The 24,088-nt window shown below is 46.2% G+C and overlaps 1 protein-coding gene across 1 annotated transcript; it reads left to right on the top strand.

Moving 5' to 3' along the window:
• On the top strand, positions 1 to 22,940 carry SEC11C (SEC11 homolog C, signal peptidase complex subunit). Its single transcript, XM_044276343.1, has 6 exons — positions 1 to 175; positions 12,127 to 12,236; positions 12,852 to 13,001; positions 14,102 to 14,221; positions 20,477 to 20,534; positions 22,638 to 22,940. Exons 1-6 carry the CDS (start codon positions 119 to 121, stop codon positions 22,689 to 22,691), a joined length of 549 nt encoding a protein of 182 aa, XP_044132278.1. The 5' UTR covers positions 1 to 118; the 3' UTR covers positions 22,692 to 22,940.
• Positions 22,941 to 24,088: the final 1,148 nt, after the last annotated feature.

Below are 24,088 nucleotides of genomic sequence, written 5' to 3'. Positions count from 1 at the left end.
GGGAAGCCGGGGAGGGGGATGTTGGCAGCGCCGGTGCGCCTCCTCTCCTCCTGCCAGCTTCTGGATAGTGGCAGCAGCTGCCACCTAAACCCCCCGTCCCCCGGCTGTGTGCGACCCCATGAAGGCTGTGGACATGGATCTCTTCGGGGATCTACGGAGAATGAACAAGAGGCAGGTGAGTGACAGCAGCCAGGACTGCCCAGGGGCCACACTGCGTGCTGCTGGGGCCACACTCATCAGCTCCACACACTCCAGGAACTTTTATCATTGTCCATGGTGACTAATGTGATAGATCCAACCTCACTATGGGGAACATTTTAGATTTTTATTGCTATTTATCCAATATATTCCATTTTATTATATTAATACCATGGATTATAATATATATACATACATATATATATAAAATTTATGGGCTAAAAAAAAAAAAAAATGCAGGGACAAATAATAATAATAATTAATAAAAAAGAATATATATAACTTTTGATGTTTTTCAGCCTCACAATGCAACCATATTTACCATGGACATCCAATGGTCTGGGTCCTGTTCACATTTCTGTCTTTTCCGTTCCATTAGGGATCTTTTTTTTTTTTACGAAATGTATATTATAGGCGGTCATTCTTGCTGTCAAAAACCCCTGCCACGTTTCCAGAGCGGATGTGTTTTTGTTGTGGCTTCTCTTAAAGGGGTTTTCCGTGGGTTTTAATATTGATGGCCTAACCTCAGGATAGGGTGGGCAGGGGCGGACTGGGAACCTAAAGTGGCCCTGGAAAATGCAAGCTACCGCCCCATCAGAACCATATACCACAGTGCAGCACCATATGTTGCCCCAATAGCTGTCCCTCTGTGGTGGCCATCAATAGCTGCCATCTTCTGTCCTCCTCCTCCAGTTGTCTATTGAGTAGGGGAATTAGCAGGTGAGGTGTGGGCCATAGCAGTTGAATTCAGGAGGACGTGTGTGGTCGCTGGCCGGGTACATGAGTACCTGATTCCGCCAAGAGCCCATTATGTACCTGGTCAGCGGCAGAGAGAAGGGCTTGGGCCCACCGGGAAATTTCACTGTAGGGTCTATGGCCAATCCGCCACTGTCGGTGGCATTCCGACTCCTGCAGACCAGCTGTTTTGAAGGCGCCTCAGCTTCTTCCTTGGCCAGTGCTGTCGTGTTTATTGGATACATGGCCTAGGGCAGTGGTGGCGTACCTAGGGGGCACTCAGAGCCCGCTCTGTGGGCATGCAGCTCTCTGTGACGAGCATAGGGTTGCCATCTGTGCGCTATTACTGATGGGTGCTCCCATGGTGGAGCGCTCATTAGTACAGCCTTTGCCCCTACCCCTCTTCTGCTTGTGTTAAAAAAAAAAAAAAAAACTCGCACCGTAGGGAATACTCGCTGCTGACTGAACGTATAGGACAGGACCTGCGCTCCAGCGTGGTGACGTTTCACAGCATTGACTGGAAGCAGCAAGACCTGCAAAACGTCATCACGCTGGAGAGCAGGTCCTGTCCTGTGCATCCAGTCAGCAGCGAGTGTTCACTGTGGCGCCATCAAATGGATGACGTAATTTTTTTTAATTTTTTTTGCACAAGACGAGTGGGGAAGGGGGCATTAGTAATACTGTGTCCTTTAATCGGGGCATTAGTAATGCTGGGAGCCACTAATGGAGGAAAAGTAATACTAATGGGGGCATTATTAATACTGGGGGCCACTAATGGGGGCATTAATTTTACTCTGGGCCATTAATGTTGTCCTTATTAATACTGGGGTCCACTAATGGGGCTTTATTAATACTGGGGACCACTAATGGGACATTTTTAATACTAGGGGGCACCGACAGGGGCATTCATTTTTCTGGGGCCACTCCTCCACAGCTTAACTTGGCCGGTATTTTTCAGTATTCAGGTTAAGTTGCTGTGTTGGCACCGTGTTGGTTTTGGGTTGCAGTTTGGGCACTCCGTTTTGCCTAATAACAGCTCAGTCCTATTCAAGTGAATGGGTCTGGGCTGCAGTATCATATGGAGGGCCCATCCTGGAGATAGGTCATCAAAAATCCTGGAAAACCTCTATAATTATCACCTGTCCACAATGTATGATCGCTGAGGCTCCAACATGATCATGAGACTGGGGGTCCCCTAGTCAGTCTGTGTGAATGGAGCGGTAATGCGCATGTGGGACCACCAATCCATTCTATGGGATGTGCTCCACCACTTCTCTCAAACAGGGGACTCGTGGACCCCCATTGTCGGTGGGAGTCCCAGGTGTCGGACATACCTGAGAAGTGTTTATGGAAGAACCTATTTAAGAACTGTAGCCATGATGCTGATGTAAATAGAGCCCAAGGAACCCCATGTGTTTGGTAGGTGGTGAGGAGGCTGTGGAACCCAGCGGAGAACCACAACCTGCTCAAACAGCTGATGTAAAATGTTAGTAAAAATGATAGGTATACTTTAAAGGGGTATCCCGATTAGAACAAGTTATCCCCCTATCAGCCATATTAGATTGATGGGGGTCTGAATGCTAGGACTCCCACCAATCACAAGAACAAGGGTCCTGTGCACTGAGCGATCTCCGGCAGTCCCATAGAGATGAATGGAGAGACTGTTCCATTCATTGAGGTGGACGGGACCCCTAGCCTCGTTATTGGTGGTGGTCCCAGGGGTCAGCCTCTCCCTGTCCATGTGGATAGGGGATATACTATTCTAACCGGGATACCCCTTTAAGGGAGCCCTGCGCGGCTCAGTTATACACAGTAAATCCCGGGAGATACAGATTATTAATAGGAAGCTTTCCGCCTCCGTCTTCTGAATTATACCGGTGTCTGGGCGCATTAAATTTCACAAGCATCAGAGCGGCTTCTGATTCCTCGTGTCAGAGACCTCATCCGAAGCGTTTTCCCAATATGCCGCGCTATAAAAGCCATCACAGTTTATAGCGTATAGCGGCTTTACAATGCATCCATAACTTATGTAGGCTGCTTTCCTTATTCTTAAAGGGACCTGCTCCCATTATTTACTGCAGCATATGGCCCGCTTGGGGTTCTCACACTCCAATTCCGGAGCCTCCTCCTACATCCCAAAATGCCTCTGCTGGAAAGTTTCGAATCCACCTCCTCCCTGATGTCATCAGAGCCCATTTTCCCTATTACCGTATTTTTCGCCGTATAAGACGCACTTTTTCTTCCCCCAAAATGGGGGAGAAATGCCCCTGCGTCTTATACGGCGAATGCAGTCAGTTTTACATCGCTGGCAGCGATGTAAAGAGAGCGAGGACTCGGGGAGGGACTGGGAGGAGGAGCTGGGGCCGGCAATAGCGGCGGGGCGGTGCAGTCACTGTACTAAAGGCCCGCCCCGCCGCTCCGGTGTACTAATAAAATGTCATATTCAATGAATGGTTATTAAATATGCCCCTTTATGCTTAATAGTACCTTAAATCCTTAGCGCTTCAGTAGTATGCAGGCTGGGCGGGCGGCAGCGTAACTCCCTGATGTCACGTGCCTGCGCCGCCTACTTTATGAATGAAGCAGGCGGCGCAGGCAAGTGACGTCAGTGAGTGACGCGCCGCGCCGCGCCGGCTGCCCGGCCTGCCGGCATTGTACTGAAGCGCTTCGGATTTAAGGTACTTTTAGGAATAAAGAGGCATATTTAAAAACTATTAATTGAATAAGACATATGATATTAGTATACAGGAGCGGCGGGGGATCTGTGGATGGCACAGTTATGTGCTGTGAGTTTCTGTGTATTACACATGTATAACAGTGCCATCCACAGATCCCCCCCCTGTAACAGTGCCAGCCACAGATCCCCCTGTAACAGTGAAAGCCACAGATCCCCCCCATAACAGTGTCCGTCATCCACAGTTCCCCCCTAACAGTGTCCGTCATCCACAGTTCCCCCCATAACAGTGTCCGTCATCCACAGTTCCCCCCATAACAGTGTCCGTCATCCACAGATCCCCCCATAACAGTGTCAGTCATCCACAGATCCCCCCATAACAGTGTCAGTCATCCACAGATCCCCCCATAACAGTGTCCGTCATCTACAGATCCCCCCATAACAGTGTCCGTCATCTACAGATCCCCCCATAACAGTGTCCGTCATCTACAGATCCCCCCATAACAGTGTCCGTCATCCACAGATCCCCCCATAACAGTGTCCGTCATCCACAGATCCCCAGTAATAGTGCCATCCACAGACCACCTAGTTCCAAACCCACAGCACACCTTTTGGTTAAAAATATTTTTTTTCTTATTTTCCTCCCCAAAAACCTAGGTGCGTCTTATACGGCGAAAAATACGGTAATTAGTAGTCACGGATGTCCATGGGAAGGTGGGTCAGGGAAAAACTACTGCTTTATAGGGGTTAAACAAGAATGTTTCTGTTCACTGATGGCAAGCAGAGCTCTTGAAAATGGGGAGGACTAGTGATCAAATAGTGACCAACGATCTCCTAATGTTTGATGGATCAGCAATCTCCGGCTGCTGTGAAATTACAGCTCCCAGCATGCACAGTTGCTTGGCTGTTCTTGTTTCTCCAATTAGAAGTGGCTGGAGCATGCTGGGAGTTGTAGTTTCAGAACATCTGGCACGCCGGAGGTTACTGACCCTGGTCCTACGGAGATGCCATAGAGGATTAAAATGGAAATAACACTTTGGCCTCTTTCACACGGGCGTCATGTTTTTGGCTCGGATAAGATGCGAGTACGTTGCGGGAAAATGCGTGATTTTTCCGCGCGAGTGCAAAACATTGTAAGGCGTATTGCACACGCGTGAGAAAAATCGGCATGTTTGGTACCCAAACCCGGACTTCTTCACAGAAGTTCGGGTTTGGGTTAGGTGTTGTGTAGATTTTATTATTTTCCCTTATAACATGGTTATAAGGGATAATAATAGCATTCTGAATACAGAATGCATAGTACAATTGGGCTGGAGGGGTTAAAAAATAATAAGGGGTTAAATTTAAAAAATTTAACTCACCTTAATCCACTTGTTCGCAGAGTCGGCATCTCTTCTGTCGTCTTCTTTGAGGAATAGGACCTTTAATGATGTCACTGCGCTCATCACATGGTGATGGATCATGTGACGGACCATGTGATGAGCGTAGTGACGTCACCACAGGTCCTTTTCCTGTGCACAGCAAAGATGAAGACAGAAGAGAAGCCGGTGTGCGCGATCAAGTGGATTAAGATGAGTTAAATAATAATAATAAAAAAATTTTTAACCCCTCCAGCCCTATTGCACTATGCATTCTGTATTAAGAATGCTATTATTTTCCCTTATAACCATGTTATAAGGGAAAATAATAATGATCGGGTCCCCATCCCGCTCGTCTCCTAGCAACATTCACTTCTATGGGGCCTGCGTTGCGTAGAAAATGCACAAAGAGGAGCATGCTGCGATTTTCACGCAACGCACAAGTGATGCGTGAGAATCACTGCTCATGTGAACAGCCCCATAGAAATGAATGGGTCCGGATTCAGTGCGGGTGCAATGCGTTCACCTCACGCTTTGCACCCGCACGGAAAACTCGCCCGTGTAAAAGGGGCCTTTAGGCTACAGTTTCACAAATCCCCCTACTTTTAGGCTGAGGCTACACGGCGGCTTTTGGCCACCACATGCATTGTGTGACTGAAGATGGTGGCGTAACGCAGCTAATGAAAGAGAATAGGTCGGGTATCGACCTGCAAGTTACCACAACCCAGCAGTCTCAAGAGGTCCAGCAGGAATGACTCTCTGGGGTTGCAGTCGTGCAAAGTCCGGGGCTTTGAACTATCACAACATGTGGTTCCCAATCAGAAAACAGTAAATTGCGCTGTGGTTTTACTGTGATTTTACAGGCCTGACATTCCCACAACAGTGAAGGAAAAAAAACGGGCGTTGAAAACAGTTAGGGCTCATGCACACAACCGTATGTATTTTGTGGTCCACAAAATACGGATCTGCAAAAAAAACAAAAACGGATGACTGTGTTGCATCTGTTTTTTTGAAAACGGAAGAAAAATACGGTCGTGTGCATGAGCCTTTAAACTAAGTTTTTCACAAATGCTTTTCTGAGAACAGTTATTAAAAACGACTCCCTTGAGTTGTATGGAGGCTTTTGGGCCCCAAAAAATGGACAAAATAGGATGTCGTATTTTTTGACGGCCAGTATTTACAGTCCGCAAAAAAAAAGTCATGGGAATAGAACTGGAGACTGTTGTTCTGAGAACAGCTGTGTGACGCCCGTTTTTCATGTGAACGGTGCCTACGTTTTCTGCTTCTTCAGTTCGGAGCCGTGTCCTTTAGCTCTTCCTATACACACAGCTGTACATACAGGCATCTGTTCACACATAGACCTTGGATTTGGGGCAGGGGTTTACACTTTACTTGAGGTCTGTGCCGTTGTTTTTAGAACTTAAATTTGCATGGCTAAAATGTACGGAAGGAGATGTGAATGCACTGGCTGTTGATTGGTCAGGGCTTTTAAAGGGGTTGTCCCACAAAAAATATTCCACAGTTTTCAAACCAGCCCCTGGATCAGAATACTTTAGCAATTGCATGTAATGAAAAATTCAGTATAGCCACTGAGTTATCCAATGAAACCCATCTGTGTAGCGCCACCTGCTGTCTGCTCTTCTTTTTTTTTTTTTGTCTGTCCGCCTCACTGAGATGGACGCACATGCTCAGTTCTGTCCTTTAACTGCTACCAGCTGCAGCAAGAGGACACGTCCCTTGATCTGCCAGCTTGAAATAAATCGATATGGGCAATTGGAACAATGAATGGGGGGTTCTGTGGATCCATGTGAGGTACAGAGTTGGTTCTGGGATTTGTTTGGTCCCATGCAAACGACCGTGTCCGTTTTACAGTCCGCAAATCGTGGATCCTCTAAATGCGTATATCGGCCGTGTGCATCCTACATTTTCCCCTTCCACACATCTCGCCCTAGGGTATAAATGCATATTCTTGTCTGCAAAAAGGATCTATATTCTATGATAGAATATATATATATATATATATATATATATATATATATTAATTATTTTATTTTATTTTTTTGTGGGACGGACATGCGGATGCAGAAAAGAATGGGTCTGCATCCAACCTGCAAAAAATGTGAATCGGATGCGGACCAAAAATACAGTAATGTGCATGAAGCCTTAGAGGTTGTCATTTACTGTATGATGCCTGATTTTTATTCCCGACACTAATCATGGGATAACTCCTTTAAGTAGCTCGATACACACATGATAGTCATGGCCCGACTAGAGCGTGCAGCTGGCCACATGGTGCCAAGCCACGGCTGCCCACAGTGGCCACTGGCTACACAATTTTACAGCAAAATCGTGTGGCTACTATTTGTTCTCACCCTTAGGGCTCATGCACACGCACGTATTTTTTTTTCTGTGTCTGTTCCGTTTTTTTTACGGGCCGTATGTGGAACCATTCTGTTCAACGGGTCCGCAGAAAAACAGAAATGACTCTGTGTGCATTCCTTTGCCTTATGGCTGCTCCGCAAAAAAAAAGATAGAACATGTCCTATTCTTGTCCTTTTTGCGGACAAAGATAGGCATGGTTACAATGGATCCCCGAAAAATACAGATGCGATATGGATGTCACACGGACACACATCTGTATTTTTTGCAGATCCGGGTATTTGCGGACCGTAAAATACATACGGTCGTGAACATGAGTCCATTCAAACAACTTATTTTGTTGTCCGCAGATCTGCAAAATACGGCTACCGGCCATGTGCACTTTCCTCAGTCCCTATTATAGAAGTGTCTGTTCTCGTCCACATAACAGACAAGAACAGGACAAGGTCTATCATTTGTGGAACGGCCGCACGGATGTGAACAGCGCACAGATGACATCCATGTTATGTCTGCATTTTTTGCAGCCCCTTTGAAATGAGTGGGTCCGCATGTGGACACAAAAGTAGGAAAGGGGGTTTTACTGGTTGGAGAGCCCTTTTTTAAAGGGGTTTTCTCATCAACAGGATATGCATTCTCCAAAATGGGAGTCCTCAGACCTCCATCCCACCCGGTGAGGCAGGCTGCCTGTGTGCAGAGCTGTCTGAATTTACTTCTATGGGAGACACAGAAACGGCAGAGCGTGCTCCCATAGAAGAGAATGGAGTAAGCCGCACACCTCTCCATTCCATCTCCACCTGGATGCGGCATCCAGCAGACATCTCATCCGCCAGGTGCCCTGTTGTGGATATAGGTTCAGTCCCACACCTATCAGACGATTATGGCATTTTGGGCAGCGCTCTGGTATAGTGGTAAGTGGCAGCGCTGGAGCCCTGGGTTTGAATCCCACCAAGGGCGACATCTGCACGTACGGTAGTTTGTATGTTCTTCTTGTGTTTTCTCTCTTGCGCAAAAAAAACATACTGACGGATTAATTTGGATTGTGAGCCCCACTGAGAGTGATGCCCACCTGTGTACAGCGCTATGTTGGCACTATATAAATGAATAAGATAAATGTATGACATTAATGGGAATACCCCTTTAAAGCTAGAGCCTATTGTACGTGGTGGTAGCAGCGTGGGCCCTGATCAAAGCCCCTGGTGACTTGCCGAGAACTACGCAATCTGTCACCGCTTTCTTAGCTGTTTGTTACGTTTCAGCATGCCGCTGTTCATGTCCCGATGTATTTAGCCGCATTACAGTGCAGGCAGCGGTGGAGTGTTTTGTGTTGTTTTCTGGGCCTTTTTAGCTTCTCTCCCTGCGGTGCCCCTCTTAAACGGCCTTTTATACAAATGATTCCTGCCAGATAAAGAAAGCAGACCGCCACAGTGTAACAGAACAGATGCGAGTCACAGCGACACTTTATATCATCTGAATAGGAAGCATTCTTCCTTTGCAGTGTATGAAGCCACGTTCGTGTAGAGAAATACGCCAATCGTTGCTTTCTACCACATATTTATACGGAAACATAATCTCTGCTTACTGTCAGTGAGTGGGAAGTTTCTTGTTTGCATCCAGAAGCCAAAATTCTGTAGTCTAATAATTTACCGTAGTTGGGGGTTTGTTGTCGACAGACATTTCTCTGGACTCCGCAGCAAAAGGCCAGTTTCAGATTAGTGAGTTGACTGTAGGAAATATGCTCCCCGTTCTAGTTTTACTGGCCCGAGCTCTGCCGCTCCTTTTCCCGGCCCGAGCTCTGCCGCTCCTTTTCCCGGCCCGAGCTCTGCCGCTCCTTTTCCCGGCCCGAGCTCTGCCGCTCCTGTCCCGGCCCAGGCTCTGCCGCTCCTGTCCCGGCCCGAGCTCTGCCGCTCCTTTTCCCGGCCCGAGCTCTGCCGCTCCTTTTCCCGGCCCGAGCTCTGCCGCTCCTTTTCCCGGCCCGAGCTCTGCCGCTCCTTTTCCCGGCCCGAGCTCTGCCGCTCCTTTTCCCGGCCCGAGCTCTGCCGCTCCTTTTCCCGGCCCGAGCTCTGCCGCTCCTTTTCCCGGCCCGAGCTCTGCCGCTCCTTTTCCCGGCCCGAGCTCTGCCGCTCCTTTTCCCGGCCCGAGCTCTGCCGCTCCTTTTCCCGGCCCGAGCTCTGCCGCTCCTTTTCCCGGCCCGAGCTCTGCCGCTCCTTTTCCCGGCCCGAGCTCTGCCGCTCCTTTTCCCGGCCCGAGCTCTGCCGCTCCTTTTCCCGGCCCGAGCTCTGCCGCTCCTTTTCCCGGCCCGAGCTCTGCCGCTCCTTTTCCCGGCCCGAGCTCTGCCGCTCCTTTTCCCGGCCCGAGCTCTGCCGCTCCTTTTCCCGGCCCGAGCTCTGCCGCTCCTGTCCCTCCCTGCAAATTTGGGACTGTTGGCCTGGTCAAGGTTTAGGGAGACTGTACTGTATGTTATTATGACCGTTCATCCCCCACACGTCCCATTGTCAGCAGCACATCCTTGTTCTTCACACAGGGCAATGTGCTGCCGACAAACGAGGATTTTTGGCGCTACATAAAAGATCGATTACCCTTGTTTGTCGTGTGATTGGCGGCACCTTTATGTTCTCGTTCCCCGTGTAGAAGGCTCCTCAGGGATATACATTTTCAAGCAGATCTAATTGATCATTTTATACACAGCTGGTGCGTTTCCCGCTGCGCTCAAGGCCTGGCGACTGCAGGACAGCGAGCACTGCCGGTTATAAATGTCTCCTGCCGCCGGACCTGACAGATAAAGGCCGGAGATCCCTCATTTGGGAGCTGTTGTCGTAGTGTACTGCCACAGAGCCTTGTTATGCGCCCCCTGCTCAGAAACCCCCGAGCCAGAGCCACCACCAGGTTATAATACATCTTCCCTAATGCGACCGTATGGCGATCAGCCAGCTTCATTTCTAAAAAGAGGTTGTTGCCCATAGCAACCAATCACAGCGCAGTTTTCACTTTCCAGGAGCAGAATATTAAATAATAGCTGCCCTATGATTGGTTGCTATGGGCAACAAGGACTAGTCATAAATATGCCAAATCGTTCTGAATGAAAAACTGTCTTTGTCGCCCATAGCAACCAATCACAGCGCAGCTTTCATTTTGTATTCTGTTCTTGAAAAGCGAAAGCTGTGGCTGGTTGCTTCGGGCAACCAATCCAGTTTTTTCATTCAGACCAGTTTGACAGATTCATGACCAGTCTCAAAAGAAAAAGTGCCCATGTCGCCCATAGCAACCAATCACAGCGCAGGTTTCTCCTTTCAAGAGCAGAATGCAAAATGAAAGCTGTGCTGTGATTGGTTGCTATGGGCAACTAATCCATTATTATTTTTATTCAGACCGACTTGGCAGATTTATCAATAGTCTCTTAAAAGAAAACTGCCTTTGTTGCCCATAGCACATAGAAACCAATCACAGGGCAGCTTTCATTTTTCAAGAGCAGGATGCGAAATGGAAGCTGCGCTGTGATTGGTTGCTATGGTCTTCCTTTTATTAATTTTTATAAAGGGCATTATAATAAAAAATCGCTAATTTTGGCACTAACCTTCTTTGCGACTCTTGCCCGTTTTCTGCTGATCATGCCGCTTTCCAGGAAAGTGGGTGGGGCTTAGCAGGAAGGGGTCTGGCAAATTTGCTGTAATTTACACCAGAAAATGGAATAAATAATAGAACTAATCTACGCCAGCTCATAGTAATTTACCAGCCGGGCCCATCCCCTATGTAGGCCTCATCTACAGACATATATTTTTACCCGGAGACCTTATTTTAGAGCGCAGGGTTAAATTTGTATGCCCCCACATTGACTTGAACTCGCTCTCACTGTCCTGAGTATCTCGTAAGACGGAGGTGGCACAGAGGGGCTGCCATGAGGCCGGTTTCCCGGGTAACTCTGAGGCTGGCAGCGTTGGGGAGGCTTTTCCGGCTTCGCTGCTTCGTGTTCTCACTGAAGAAATGTCACTGTACGCAGCAGACATCTTACACACGGCCTGTCCTGCACACTGGGCTCATTCATCACATTCACCCGCAGCTCATGCCAGCATTCGGGGATTAATTCAGGGGGAGTCCAGGGGCATCTGGCCACCTGCATGGAGTATATACTGCCATTCACAGCCGCGTCCGTGGAGTATATACTGCCATTTACAGCCGGGGCCCGTGCTGTATATAGTGCCATTCGCGGCCGTGCCCGTGCTGTATATAGTGCCATTCGCGGCCGTGCCCGTGCTGTATATAGTGCCATTCGCGGCCGTGCCCGTGCTGTATATAGTGCCATTCGCGGCCGTGCCCGTGCTGTATATAGTGCCATTCGCGGCCGTGCCCGTGCTGTATATAGTGCCATTCGCGGCCGTGCCCGTGCTGTATATAGTGCCATTCACAGCCGTACCCGTGCTGTGTATAGTGCCATTCACGGCCGTGGCCGTGCTGTGTATAGTGCCATTCACGGCCCTGTGTATATTGCGGTATAGAGCTAAGCCTAGCAGACGTAGTGGGGGAGGAGGGCTCCTGCTGCAGACAGCTACCTTACAGCTAGATTTTATGGGACACACAGAAAGGGATTCTAGGAACGGTTCTAAAAAAAAAACTAATTGGTACCAGAGGGAAGAAGGTAAAAGGGTGGGGTTGTCATAACTGAAACTTTTTATTTTATTTTTTGTGGATGTGTTACTGCTTTTTGGCCTTTTAGAGACAATCACAAGGACTTTCTTTTTTTTATGTGACATCTGCTCTATTTTTGTTTTGTTTTTTTCACTTCTGCAGCTTTACTATCAAGTTCTTAACTTTGCCATGATTGTGTCGTCTGCCCTTATGATATGGAAAGGTCTCATCGTGGTCACAGGGAGCGAGAGCCCCATTGTCGTCGTACTGAGGTAGGTCTGGGAGGGTCTGGGGAGATGGGATATAAAGGTATGGGATGTGAGGAGATACATTAACCTCAGATTGCTGCTTACAGGCACGTATAGAGATACATTACTGTGTGCAGTACGTAAACTAGTGAGTATAGCAATACAGTCATAGTGCAAATGTAAAACCACCACACAGTGACCAGTTAATAGAACCGTAACATATGTTGATAGGCCCATACAGTCCTCAAATTATACCACCATATAGTAGTGCTAACTATACAGCTCTGCACAATGGCTAGAAATGCATCATAAATGCACAGTATTTACCTGGTAACGGGTGACCAAAGAGTTAAAGGGGTTGTTTGCTCTTCATTCGGGGGGGATCTGCCCAAAAGGCCCCCGGGGTGAACAACCCCTTGAAGACATTTTATCAGGATTTATAGATGCAGAAGAGTTGAGTTTTTCATTTGCCATCAGTGGAAGCCGCATTTAGAAAGGGGGTATCAACAACACAATGTTACATGCACAGTCCGTCAAACATTCCGTCTCATTCAGCTTTGCTACATCTGTAGGAAATCCAGTTACTAGTTCTTGTTCCTTTTGTGTTGTTGGTTGGTAACCTCTCTGGTCCTTCCACAGCGGCAGCATGGAGCCAGCCTTTCATCGAGGAGACCTGCTGTTCCTCACAAACTTCCAAGAAGACCCCATCCGGGCAGGAGAGATTGTTGTTTTCAAAGTGGAAGGCAGAGACATCCCGATAGTCCACAGAGTCATCAAAGTCCATGAAAAGTAAGGTATTAGAGCTGGGCTATGTGGTTATTAGAAGGCTTCTTTATATTAAAATGCTGTCTGCCTGCAGCCACCACTAGGGGGTGCTTACTACATACTGATTTATTACCGAGTCCAAGTGACATGCAGTAAGCTCCACCTAGTGGTGGCTGCAGGCAGTCAGAATTGTATTTTTTCACTCTGTCTATGCAGGGGATGTGGAGCTCTATCAGAAAAAAAATCCAGCACTGACCGCTATACAGAAAGAATCATTACTGAAGTTTGGACCTAAAGTTATGTTCATGGGTGGATGTTCTCTCATTGGTGAGGTCTGACCGCTGGGTCCCCCACCAACCCCTTGATGGGTCAGAGCTCCACCAAGCAGACACATCCCCTTCTCCTGTGGATAGAAGATATGTTTATAACTTGTCAGAACTCCTCTTTAAATGACGCTTTCTTGGCATCAATTGATGTCCTGTTGTCCCAAGTGTTGTATTTATAACCCTCTTTAGACCATTATAATTTTTAACGGCTGCATAAATATCGACGAATTACCCCCGCCCTCCCCAAATCATAGGGCAGAAGACCTCTGTCTATCCGTGCCTCCTGTGTTGTACTCCAGAGCTGTGCATTTCCTGCTAATACTGTGTCTGCACAGAACATGCACATTTTGAGAAGGGTTATCTTTTCACCAGGCATTATACAGCAGTCTGATGTAGAGAAATGTAACTGCCCTCCTGCATGGCATGATTAGCTGTTGTGTCTGTCAGCAAGCGGAATAGTGAGTGCAGCTCTGGAGTATAATACAGGATGTAACTCTGGATCAGTACAGGATAAGTAATGTATGTACACAGTGACTCCACCGGCAGAATAGCGAGTACAGCTCTGGAGTATAATACAGGATGTAACTCAGGATAAGTACAGGATAAGTAATGTAATGTATGTACACAGTGACTCCACCAGCAGAATAGTGAGTGCAGCTCTGGAGTATAATACAGGATGTAACTCGTGATCAGTACAGGATAAGTAATGTATGTACAGTGACTGCGCCTCGTTTTACAGAAATTGTGAAATGATGTTGGAATGTGGACATGTGGTAATTCTTCATATTTTATTTTCAGAGAGAATGGAGATATTAAGTTCCTGACTAAGGGAGATAATAATGAAGTTGATGACCGAGGTCTCTATAAGGAAGGACAGAACTGGCTGGAAAAGAAGGACGTTGTGGGCAGAGCGCGAGGGTAAGTATTGGACTTTGGGTTTTATCTATGTAAGCACTACGTTTTTGTTGTGTTGAAATCGCAGTTTACCATTCGCTCATACATCCTCATTGTTCTCTATGGTCGTCTTGTGACTTTTTTATTTTTTGGTCCACTTGTTCCTCTATAGGGAAGTATTCAGGTCGGCATGCCCATCGGGTAACCAAAACCCGCCATGTGGAGACTGGTGCCAAGGAAACACAGAACATTTTCCCATGGCAACCAATCATATTCCAGTTCTTATTCTACAGAGGACTTCTGGAAGATGAAAGCACCAACCTGATTCATTGCCGAGGAAGGTCCTTGTATGGAACTCCTGCTGAACTTGTGGTTCTACACACCAGCCAGTATAAACAAGCAGTGCTGCAGTGTAATGCAGCAGTCTGAGCATCTGGTGAGACCACCTCAGTCTCCAGTATCCTCCTAAATATGATATGGTCATTTTAAAGGGGTTGTCTAAGACCGATTCCTTTAACCCCCTTCCCGACCCATGACTTACTACTACGTCATGGAAACCACTGCGTTCCCGCAATTTGGCGTAATAGTACGTCATGGTGATCGGATGGGCACCGGAGTTGTGCGCGAGCGATAACTGCAGGGGCCCCGGAGTCCCTGGTAGCCGGGCCCCTGCTGTATCCGCCGGCGGATTAACCCCTTCTATGCCGCGGTCCGCACTGACCGCGACCTAAAAGGGGTTTGTGTCGGGTGAGTGAGCGCATCAAGTTCCCGCGCTGCTGTGGCGGGAACCCGATGGGTGAGAAGGCAGCCTGATGCCGTACAGAGGCTGCACAATTGAACGGCATTGGGACCTGCCTTCTACGGGTGCCGAGGAGATCCAGCCTCAAGCTGCATCTCCTAGGCAACCTGTTAGTGTATGACTCTAACACTCATACACTAACAGGCAATGCATTACAATACAGATGTATTGTAATGCATTGCAGAGGAGATCAGACCCCCAAAACTGAACATCAGAAATAAAGTAAAGAAAAAACATGTGTTTTTAATAAAATTAATAAAGTAAAAAAAAAAAACGCCCCTTTCCCCTTATTTTATATAAAAAAACTGAAAAAAAAACAACACACACATATTAGGTATCGCTGCATCCGTAATGACCGTCTCTATAAATATATCACATGATCCACCCTGTCCGATAAACACCATAAAAAAACGGTGAAAAATAAAAAAAAAAGCTATTTTTGGCACCTTACATCACAAAAAGTGCAACACCAATCGAAAAAGGCGTATGCCCCCCAAAATGGTATCAATAAAACAGTCGCCTCATCCCGCAAAAAAAATTAGCCTCTACCTAAGGCTACTTTCACACTCTCATTTTGTGCGGATCCGTCTTGTATCTGCACAGACGGATCCGCACGAATAATTCAAACGCTTGTATCCGTTAATAAAGGATCAGTTTGCATTATTCATAAAAAAAAAAGTCTAAGTCAAAACGGATCTGTCTTGACTTACATTGAAAGTCAATGGGGGACGGATCCGTTTTCAATTGCACCATGTTGTGTCAGTGAAAAACGGGTCCGTCCCCATTGACTTACATTGTAAGTCTAGACTGATCCGTTAGGCTCCGCATAGTCAGACGGTCACCAAAAAGCTGCATTTTAGTGGCCGTCTAAAAAAAATGTAACAGAGACCAAACACAGCCAAATTTATGCATTCTGAACGGATCCTTATCCATTCAGAATGCATTGGGGCTGAACTGATCCGTTTTGGGCCGCTTGTGAGAGCCCTGAAACAGATCTCACAAGTGGACCCAGAAACGCCAGTGTGAAAGTAGCCTAAGACAATCGCCCAAAAAATAAAAAAAAACTATAGCTCTCAGAGACACTAAAACATAATTTTTTTTGTTTCAAAACTGCTATTATTGAGCTAAAGTGAAATACATTAAAAAAAAAAAAAAAAAAAAATATACATATTAGGTATCGCCACGTCCGTAACAACCAGCTCTATAAAAATATCACATGACCTAACCCCTCAGGTGAACACCGTAAAAATAAAAAAAAGCCATTTTTGTCACATTACATCACAAAAATTGCAACAGCTTTGCTACTGAAAAAAATGGATTAAAATGTAAAATCTGCCAAAAAAGTGAAATTCTGAAATTTCATCTCCATTTTCCATTAATTCTTGTGGAACACCTAAAGGGTTAACAAAGTTTGTAAAAATCCGTTTTGAATACCTTGAGGGGTGTAGTTTCTAAAATGGGGTCATTTTTGGGTGGTTTCTATTATGTAGGCTTCACAAAGTGACTTCAGACCTAAACTGGTCCTTAAAAAGTGGGATTTGGAAATTTTCGGAAAACAGGCCCAGGGTTAAAGGAGTTGTGCGAGAATTGGGGAGGAGTGGTTGGCAAACCTCCCTACTTTACTGGATCTGTAAAGGGAAGATTACTTCCCTGCTCCTTCTCCTCCAGAGCAGGGAAGGTTGGCAACCCCTCCCTATTCTTGCACTATCCCTTTAAGGGAATCCTGCCTGGGAGCCGCGGCAGCTCTGTTGGCACCTACCTGTATCATAGTCCTCTCCTCATTTTCACCCAGTTTGGCGAAGTCAGCGTAATAGAGGTACTCGCAGCTCCTTTAACTTTCATTGTGGCCTCCATAAAGGTAATTGCGTTTTCATGTTATTCAGCCTTGCGTGCAGGCGTTATGTAAGCGGAGAAATCCTTCTGAGCCTGATCAGAATAAAACATCATTTCGACTTTAGTGGCTCCTTCGTCTCCACCGCCGCCTAGCTGAGCAATTCACAGTGTCGGCCCCTCATTCTGAAGGCGACTTCACTTTTATTGCTGCGTAAGCGTCACTCGTTTCCTTTATAAGGAGGAATTAGCTATTCTCTCTGCACTTACAGTTTGCTCATTTTCAGTATTTTGAATTGCATCTGTCAGCAGTTTTGTACCTATGACACCGGCTGACCTGTTACATGTGCACTTGGCAGCTGAAGGCATCTGTGTTGGTCCCATGTCCATATGTGGCCGCATTGCTGATAAAAATGATGTTTTAATATATTCAAATGAGCCTCTAGGAGCAATGGGGGTGTTACCATTACACCTAGAGGCTGTGCTCTCTCTGCAACTGCTGAGCCCTCTCCACTTTGATTGGACAGTATAAATGTGAACTGCCAGCGAGCTTCTTGTATTGCGGCTGTGCCAGATACTGAAGCGCAGGGCCAGGTGTGAAGACTTTTTTTACTGCCTGGTCCTGTCAATCAAAGTGCAGAGAGCACAGCAGTTGCAGAGAGAGCTGAGCCTCTAGGTGTAATGGTAACGCCCCTGTTGCTCCTAGAGGCTAATGTAAGCGCACATGTAACAGGTCAGCCAGTGTCATAGGTACAGATCTGCTGACAGATGCCCTTTTAAAGGGGTTATCCAATCCCTAAAATGCCTCCTCATGCACCCGGGCCCCTCACAGAGATTGTACTTACCTGGATCCCCGACACATGCGTCTCTTCTGACGACCGCACGGCCACCACTGCATCTCGCCATCGCGAGGATGAAAACCTCAAGTACAACCTCTGTAAGGGGCCCGGGCATATAGGGAGGCATTTTAGGGGTTGGATAGCCCCTTTAAGGATGAAAAACCTACTGACGGGTTTCTTAGCAAGCCCCCTCATTTCTGGTATCTTATTGTGTGGATATCTGGACCAGTCTCCGCTTCATTAAGTAGAGCTGTTGCCAAGGTAAGAGTTTACAAATCCTGTGTCTTTAATGGAGCCTGGCCTCCAGTGACTATAAATCGCGGCTCGGCAAACAACTTTAAAAGCTTCTGAAGGACCAGTTTGCACGGTGTGTAAGACGTAAAGAATCCAGAGTGAATTACCGAGTAAACGGCATGAAGGACCCAAGAGGAAACACGAAAAGCTCCTCTCTGAAGAAACTTGTGAAGCTCTTTACGTGTTACACCCGGAGCGGTGGAGCGCAGCAGCCATATGATCTAAGCAGACAGAGATGCGCTCGTTCATCAACCCCCAATCTGGCTGGAATAGCCCGGTGCCGATCCTACCAGTTAATGCAAAACACTGATGTCTGAGGAGTTCCTTTAGGACGTAAATAATTTACAGCAGTTTGTCTAGAACCTGAACGGGGACGATGAACATGGTCTATCGAGGTTCGGATTGTCAGTTGGACAGTAGGATGCACCACAATAGATCAAGTCTAGACATTCACAGGGATTTACAGCATCGTTTGAATATCATTATTTTTTTTTAAATCTAAATAAAAATTCAGCGCATTTAATTCCTTAATATATCCTTATAGCTGTTGGCGCTTAAAATCCTCTGCGTAGTCTTAGAGAACATGCCGTTGCTAACAGTCACCACTAGAGGGAGCTTACTGCATACCGCATTCAAATAATAGCCCAGTATACAGTAAGCTCCTAAGCTCCCTCTAGTGGCCATTACAGACAACCAGAATGTTATGATTTCACTCTGTGTACGCAGGTGATTTGGAGCTCTGTATCAGCAAAAGGGAGCTCCGGCTGCTGTTTTAAGAAGTTGACATGATAAAAAATAAAAAAAACATGAGTCGGACAGGCACTTTAAACTGTGAACGTGTCTACAGTGTCAAGAAACGCTTAAAGGGGTTATGCCAAGATTGATGTAAAAATCATATAGTACATGACGGTACCTTCCTAGCAAAGCTAGAACTAACCCTGTACCACACATAGGTCCAGAGATTTCCACATTCACTCCTCGAATTGCTCTGGCTGATTATCTTCAGCATGGCAGCTCAGGGGGTGTGTCCTTTCTGCTGCCTGTCATTTTCTTAGCCACACTTCTAACAGAACACATGGCTAGTGGCAGTTGAAGGTTTAAACTAAGCATGTGCGGCCATCTCAGTGAGATGGACAAAAAATAACGAAAAGAGCAACCAGCAGGTGGCGCTATACCGATACATTTTATTGAATAGCTCACCTATTCATTGAATAGGTGAGCTATTTTATTGAATAGATTACTTGCAATTGCAAAAGTATTCAGATCTAGGTGCTGGTTTGAAAAATGTAGAATATGTTTCGTGACACAACCCCTTTGTATGACCAGTTGTAATTCGCTTAATATCGGCCACATGTTGCGAGCTACCGGAACATTTCTTCATGTCATCACCCCTCTTGCACTGTATAGCTTTCGGTGACCATTTGGGGGGTATGCAAATACTTGTATCATCCCATTATCGGTGTGAGAAGATACATGACATCTGGTTGTCACTTTCTGAGTATTCTTTTGAGAAGATGAGCAATTTGTTGACTCGGCAGACGTAACTGGCATATTGACCTCTGCACGGTATCGGGCTTATATTTAGGAGGAAGAGTTTTACGTCCCTGGCTCAGACATTTAGCCATAAAGAGTGATCTTTAATGCAAAATCTCATGAAGGTCCCCCAGAAGTGTGGCAACGTGGCATTTTTACAATGTGCCAGGTGTCTACTCTCAGAACACTTATGGGGGTGTCATGATTATTTTATTTGATAATTTAGTCTTTATGTGTGAATGCCAAATGTCTTTGGGAAAGGATGAAGAAGCACATAGTTATTATTATTAAGTCTCTAGCAAGGTTATTTGTTTTATTCCAGACCAGTTGCATCCATACATTTTGAACCCCTTCATTATGGCAGTTGTCTTGTGATTCCAGTCTGACTACTAGTCCAGAGCTTGCTCTCCTGTGTAGACAGGTTGTCAGTCTCTCCTGTGTGGCGGGGTTCCAGTGAGCTACAGGATTACATCAACACTGATCACTTTCCTCTTGGCTGCTTTCAGACTCCTCTGCACCAAACTCCGCCGTCCTTATTCTTCTGTATGCTTCCCACCCCAATGAATAGAGTACTTCTTGAAGTATAATTTCTGCCCTTTTAAAGGGGGCAAGAGTTCAGCGATGTAATAGTTGAGTCCATGCAATGATTAGAGTGAAGAGCCTGCAGTGTATTTTGTAAGATGTAGCTTCACACTGCCCTCCCCTGCCTCCTGCTTGTGATAGGTTTTTCCTTGTCAGCCATCACAAGCAGGAGGCAGGGAAATGGGCTGAGAAGCCTTCACGTAGGAATACATTGAGACTCTGCAGTGTGAGTTAGGGAACAAGGGCATCTGCAGTGTTCTTTAATATGCTGCACTATATAAGCAAAAAAAATTGCTAAATATAAGAAAAGAAAAATTGATGTTGTATTATTTAAAACATTTTTATTGAAACTCGCTATTTTGTTGGTGACTCTCCTTAATACTTTTGCCTTTTTTATTTCAGGTTTTTACCATATGTCGGAATGGTAACTATTGTGATGAATGATTATCCTAAATTTAAGGTAATTAAATACTACACACCTAGTGCACTATTCTACATAGGGACAGTGCCCCATAGTGTCCATGCCAATATTTATAGAAAAAAAAAAAAACCTGAACAGAGGATTTGTCTTGCTGCTGATCACACTGACAGCCATTCGTAGCAGGGGGAGCTCAATACCGAAGGGCATTGCTGCTAAACTCCTTTGTAGTAAGCTGTTATTGCAGGGAGGCAATAGGGAACACAGTTGCTCTTGTATTAAGAGCAACTGTCATACCTTTACGTTACGGACTTGCTCGTAATAATGTCATCCAGGCTGCTTTCTGTTTCTTGTAGATGATGTAAGTCATCACTGCCCCCTACTTCAACGGGCTGGAGTTTGCAGACTGCATGTGCCATGCATCCTGCTGCACGGGGCACAGTCTGTCTCCTCCCCTGTGCCTTTCTTTCTCTCCCCAAGGCCTCTTTCACACTTGCGTTGTCCGGATCCGGCGTGTACTCCACTTGCCGGAATCACACGTCGGATCCGGAAAAACGCAAGTGTACTAAAAGCATTTGAAGACGGATCCGTCTTCAAAATGCTTTCAGTGTTACTATGGCAGCCAGGACGCTATTAAAGTCCTGGTTGCCATAGTAGGAGCGGGGGAGCGGTATACTTACAGTCCGTGCGGCTCCCGGGGCGCTCCAGAGTGACGTCAGAGTGCCCCATGCGCATGGATGACGTGCCATGCGATCACGTGATCCATGCGCTTGGGGCGCCCTGACGTCACTCTGGAGCGCCCCGGGAGCCGCACGGACGGCAAGTATGCTGCTCCCCCGCTCCCCACTACACTTTACCATGGCTGCCAGGACTTTAGCGTCCCGGCAGCCATGGTAACCATTCAGAAAAAGCTAAACGTCGGATCCGGCAATGTGCCGAAATGACGTTTAGCTTAAGGCCGGATCCGGATCAATGCCTTTCAATGGGCATTAATTCCGGATCCGGCCTTGCGGCAAGTCTTCAGGATTTTTGGCCGGAGCAAAAAGCGCAGCATGCTGCGGTATTTTCTCTGGCCAAAAAACGTTCCGGTCCTGAACTGAAGACATCCTGATGCATCCTGAACGGATTTCTCTCCATTCAGAATGCATTAGGATAAAACTGATCAGGATTCTTCCCCGACGACGGAACTCTATGCCGGAAGAAAAGAACGCAAGTGTGAAAGAGCCCTAAGGCAGGCATCCTCAAACTGCGGCCCTCCAGTTTTGCAACAGCTGGAGGGCCGCAGTTTGAGGATGCCTGCTCTAAGGGCTTATTCACATAACCGTATGAATGGGTCCGCTTCCGTTCCACGGTTTAGCTGAACGGGTGCGGACTCATTTTGTTTCAAAGGAGCCGCAAAATATGCGGACAGCACATTGTCTGCTGTCCGCAGCCGTAGTTCCGTTCGGAGGCCCAGAAAAAATGATCCGTGACCAAGAATAGGCTTTTTTTTTTTATCATAATGCCAGTTTCCGTGTTTTGCAGATCCGCAAAACACTTACAGTTGTGTGAATGTAGCCTAAGGCCTCATGCACACGACCGTTGTTGTGTTCCGTTCCGCAAAATGGGGTTCCGTGATCCGTTTCCGTTTTGGTTTCCGTGTGTCTTCCTTTATTTTTCGAGGTCCACCAGACATAAAGGAAAGTAAAAAAAGTCTAAGTCAGGTTTGTCATGCAAATGATAGGAAAAAAACGGACACGGACGCGGATGACAATCTTGTGTGCCTCCGCGATTTTTTGCGGTCCCATTGACTTGAATGGGGCCGCAAACAGTGTTCCGTGAAAATAATAGGACAGGTTATATTTTTTTGACGGACTGGAACCACGGATCACGGACGCGGATGACAAACGGTGCATTGGCCGAGTTTTCAACTGCCCCATTGAAAGTCAATGGGTCCGCAGAAAATCACGAAAAACAGAACGGACACCGAATAAAACAACGGTCGTGTGCATGAGGCCTAACACCGAGTAATAACCTATAATCTCTTCTATCAGACATATTACAGTGATGATTTCGTGTTTCTTATGTGAAGATGGGTAGTTTTGTAGTTTTTCTTTGAATATGTTCACGTGACATTGATACCTTTTTTCTCTTTTTTATTTCCAGTACGCTGTTCTTGCCATCATGGGAGCTTTTGTACTTTTAAAACGTGAATCTTAAGCAGAGTAAAAGATTCTGCGAAAAAGGAGGGGAGACACAAAATCTTAATATATTCCATAGTTTCTGTCACAGAGCAAAGCAAACCAGCGAACAGTCATCGACCGGTACAAATAAATATCTTCAGACAAACCCACCCGTCCTGCTTCGTATTTATTTTATTTCTAGGGTTCATCGAGCCATTTGGCAAATTTTATGAGGCAATAGCTTTTTTTTCTAAAAATGTGACCCAATAAAATGGACAAAAAAATGGATGTGTCTGGTTATTTCTTTCACGTTGTTTTGCACCTCAACTCCAAGTAACATGGCCCCTGGTCCTGTAAGAATGGGGCATTTTCCCCATAAAGAAAACAACAAAAACCACAGTACTAAAGAAATGCATGGATTTGTCATGGAGGGCTTTGGAAAAGCAGGAGCTTAAAGGGAAAGTCTTATGAAGATAACCCCTAGGGATGTCATAGAGGTGGCTCCTCAGTTCAGTATCCCATCACAACTGAGCAGATCCTCATTGATGAGATTTGTGAGCAGTGAATTTGAAATAAAATGTTGGGCTTGTTGACTTCTACAACAAAGTTTCATTGCTCCAATGCACGGTAATAAAAAAAATTAATCCACAAAAAGTCTCAATTACCAGCTTAGAGACTACCAGTATGCCTTTTTAATGGCGGCTCTGAAGGGCCTTATTGACCACCAATGCGCCTTTTTAAGCCGGCCCAATCAAATCGCTTCCCAGGTGCCCCATGCAGCAGACAGTGCTCAGCTCTCACATGGGAGCCGGGCTCCTGCTCTAACGGCCCGGACTTGCAGAAGCACAGGGCCATTTAACCCCTTAGATGCCATGGGCAATAGCAACCATGGCATCTAAGAGATCACAGATGGAGCGTACTCCCTGGAATGAACTCTTGGGGTGCCGATGTCTGTGCATGGCAGCCTGGGAGCAAATAAAGGCTGTGCTTCTCTGGCACAACCTCATGTTGACTGACAGTATAATGCATTGTATTGCATTAGCAGTACAATGCATTACAGAAGTGATCAAAAGATCACCTTTTGCAGTCCCCTTTTGGGACTAGGAAATGGTTAAAAATAAAGAAAATTTGATTAAATTAAAAAAAGGTCCAAGTTAAAAGAAAACCCTTTTTCCATTGTAAAAAAATGCTTTTCAAAGGAAAAAAAATGCAAAAATAAAATCTCCACGTATTTGGTATCGCTGCCTGTGTAACACTCTGCACTACACACTTATTTGCCACCAAAAAAACTAAATAAAAAGTACAAAATCCCACAAAAATGTAGTCCTCTCACAGCTGAGTTGAACGAAAAACAAGAAAGTTATCGGCTTTGGGATACGGCGATACAAAATAATTTCCTTTTTCCAAAATGGTGCTATTAAGAACTACAACTTG

Source organism: Bufo gargarizans, chromosome 1, assembly GCF_014858855.1.
Source record: "Bufo gargarizans isolate SCDJY-AF-19 chromosome 1, ASM1485885v1, whole genome shotgun sequence".
NCBI lineage: Eukaryota > Metazoa > Chordata > Amphibia > Anura > Bufonidae > Bufo > Bufo gargarizans.
The sequence above is the reverse complement of the archived record's forward strand: the minus strand, read 5'-3'. Positions and strand labels throughout refer to the sequence as shown.

What these genes read in the sequence shown, in the direction of transcription:
- SEC11C (XM_044276343.1), top strand. Translation starts at nt 119, where the DNA reads ATGAAGGCTGTGGACATGGATCTCTTCGGGGATCTACGGAGAATGAAC. An exon ending in GTTGTGGGCAGAGCGCGAGG is followed by an intron (nt 14,222 to 20,476) that starts GTAAGTATTGGA and finishes TTTTTATTTCAG; the next exon opens with GTTTTTACCATATGTCGGAA. An exon ending in ATGATTATCCTAAATTTAAG is followed by an intron (nt 20,535 to 22,637) that starts GTAATTAAATAC and finishes TTTTATTTCCAG; the next exon opens with TACGCTGTTCTTGCCATCAT.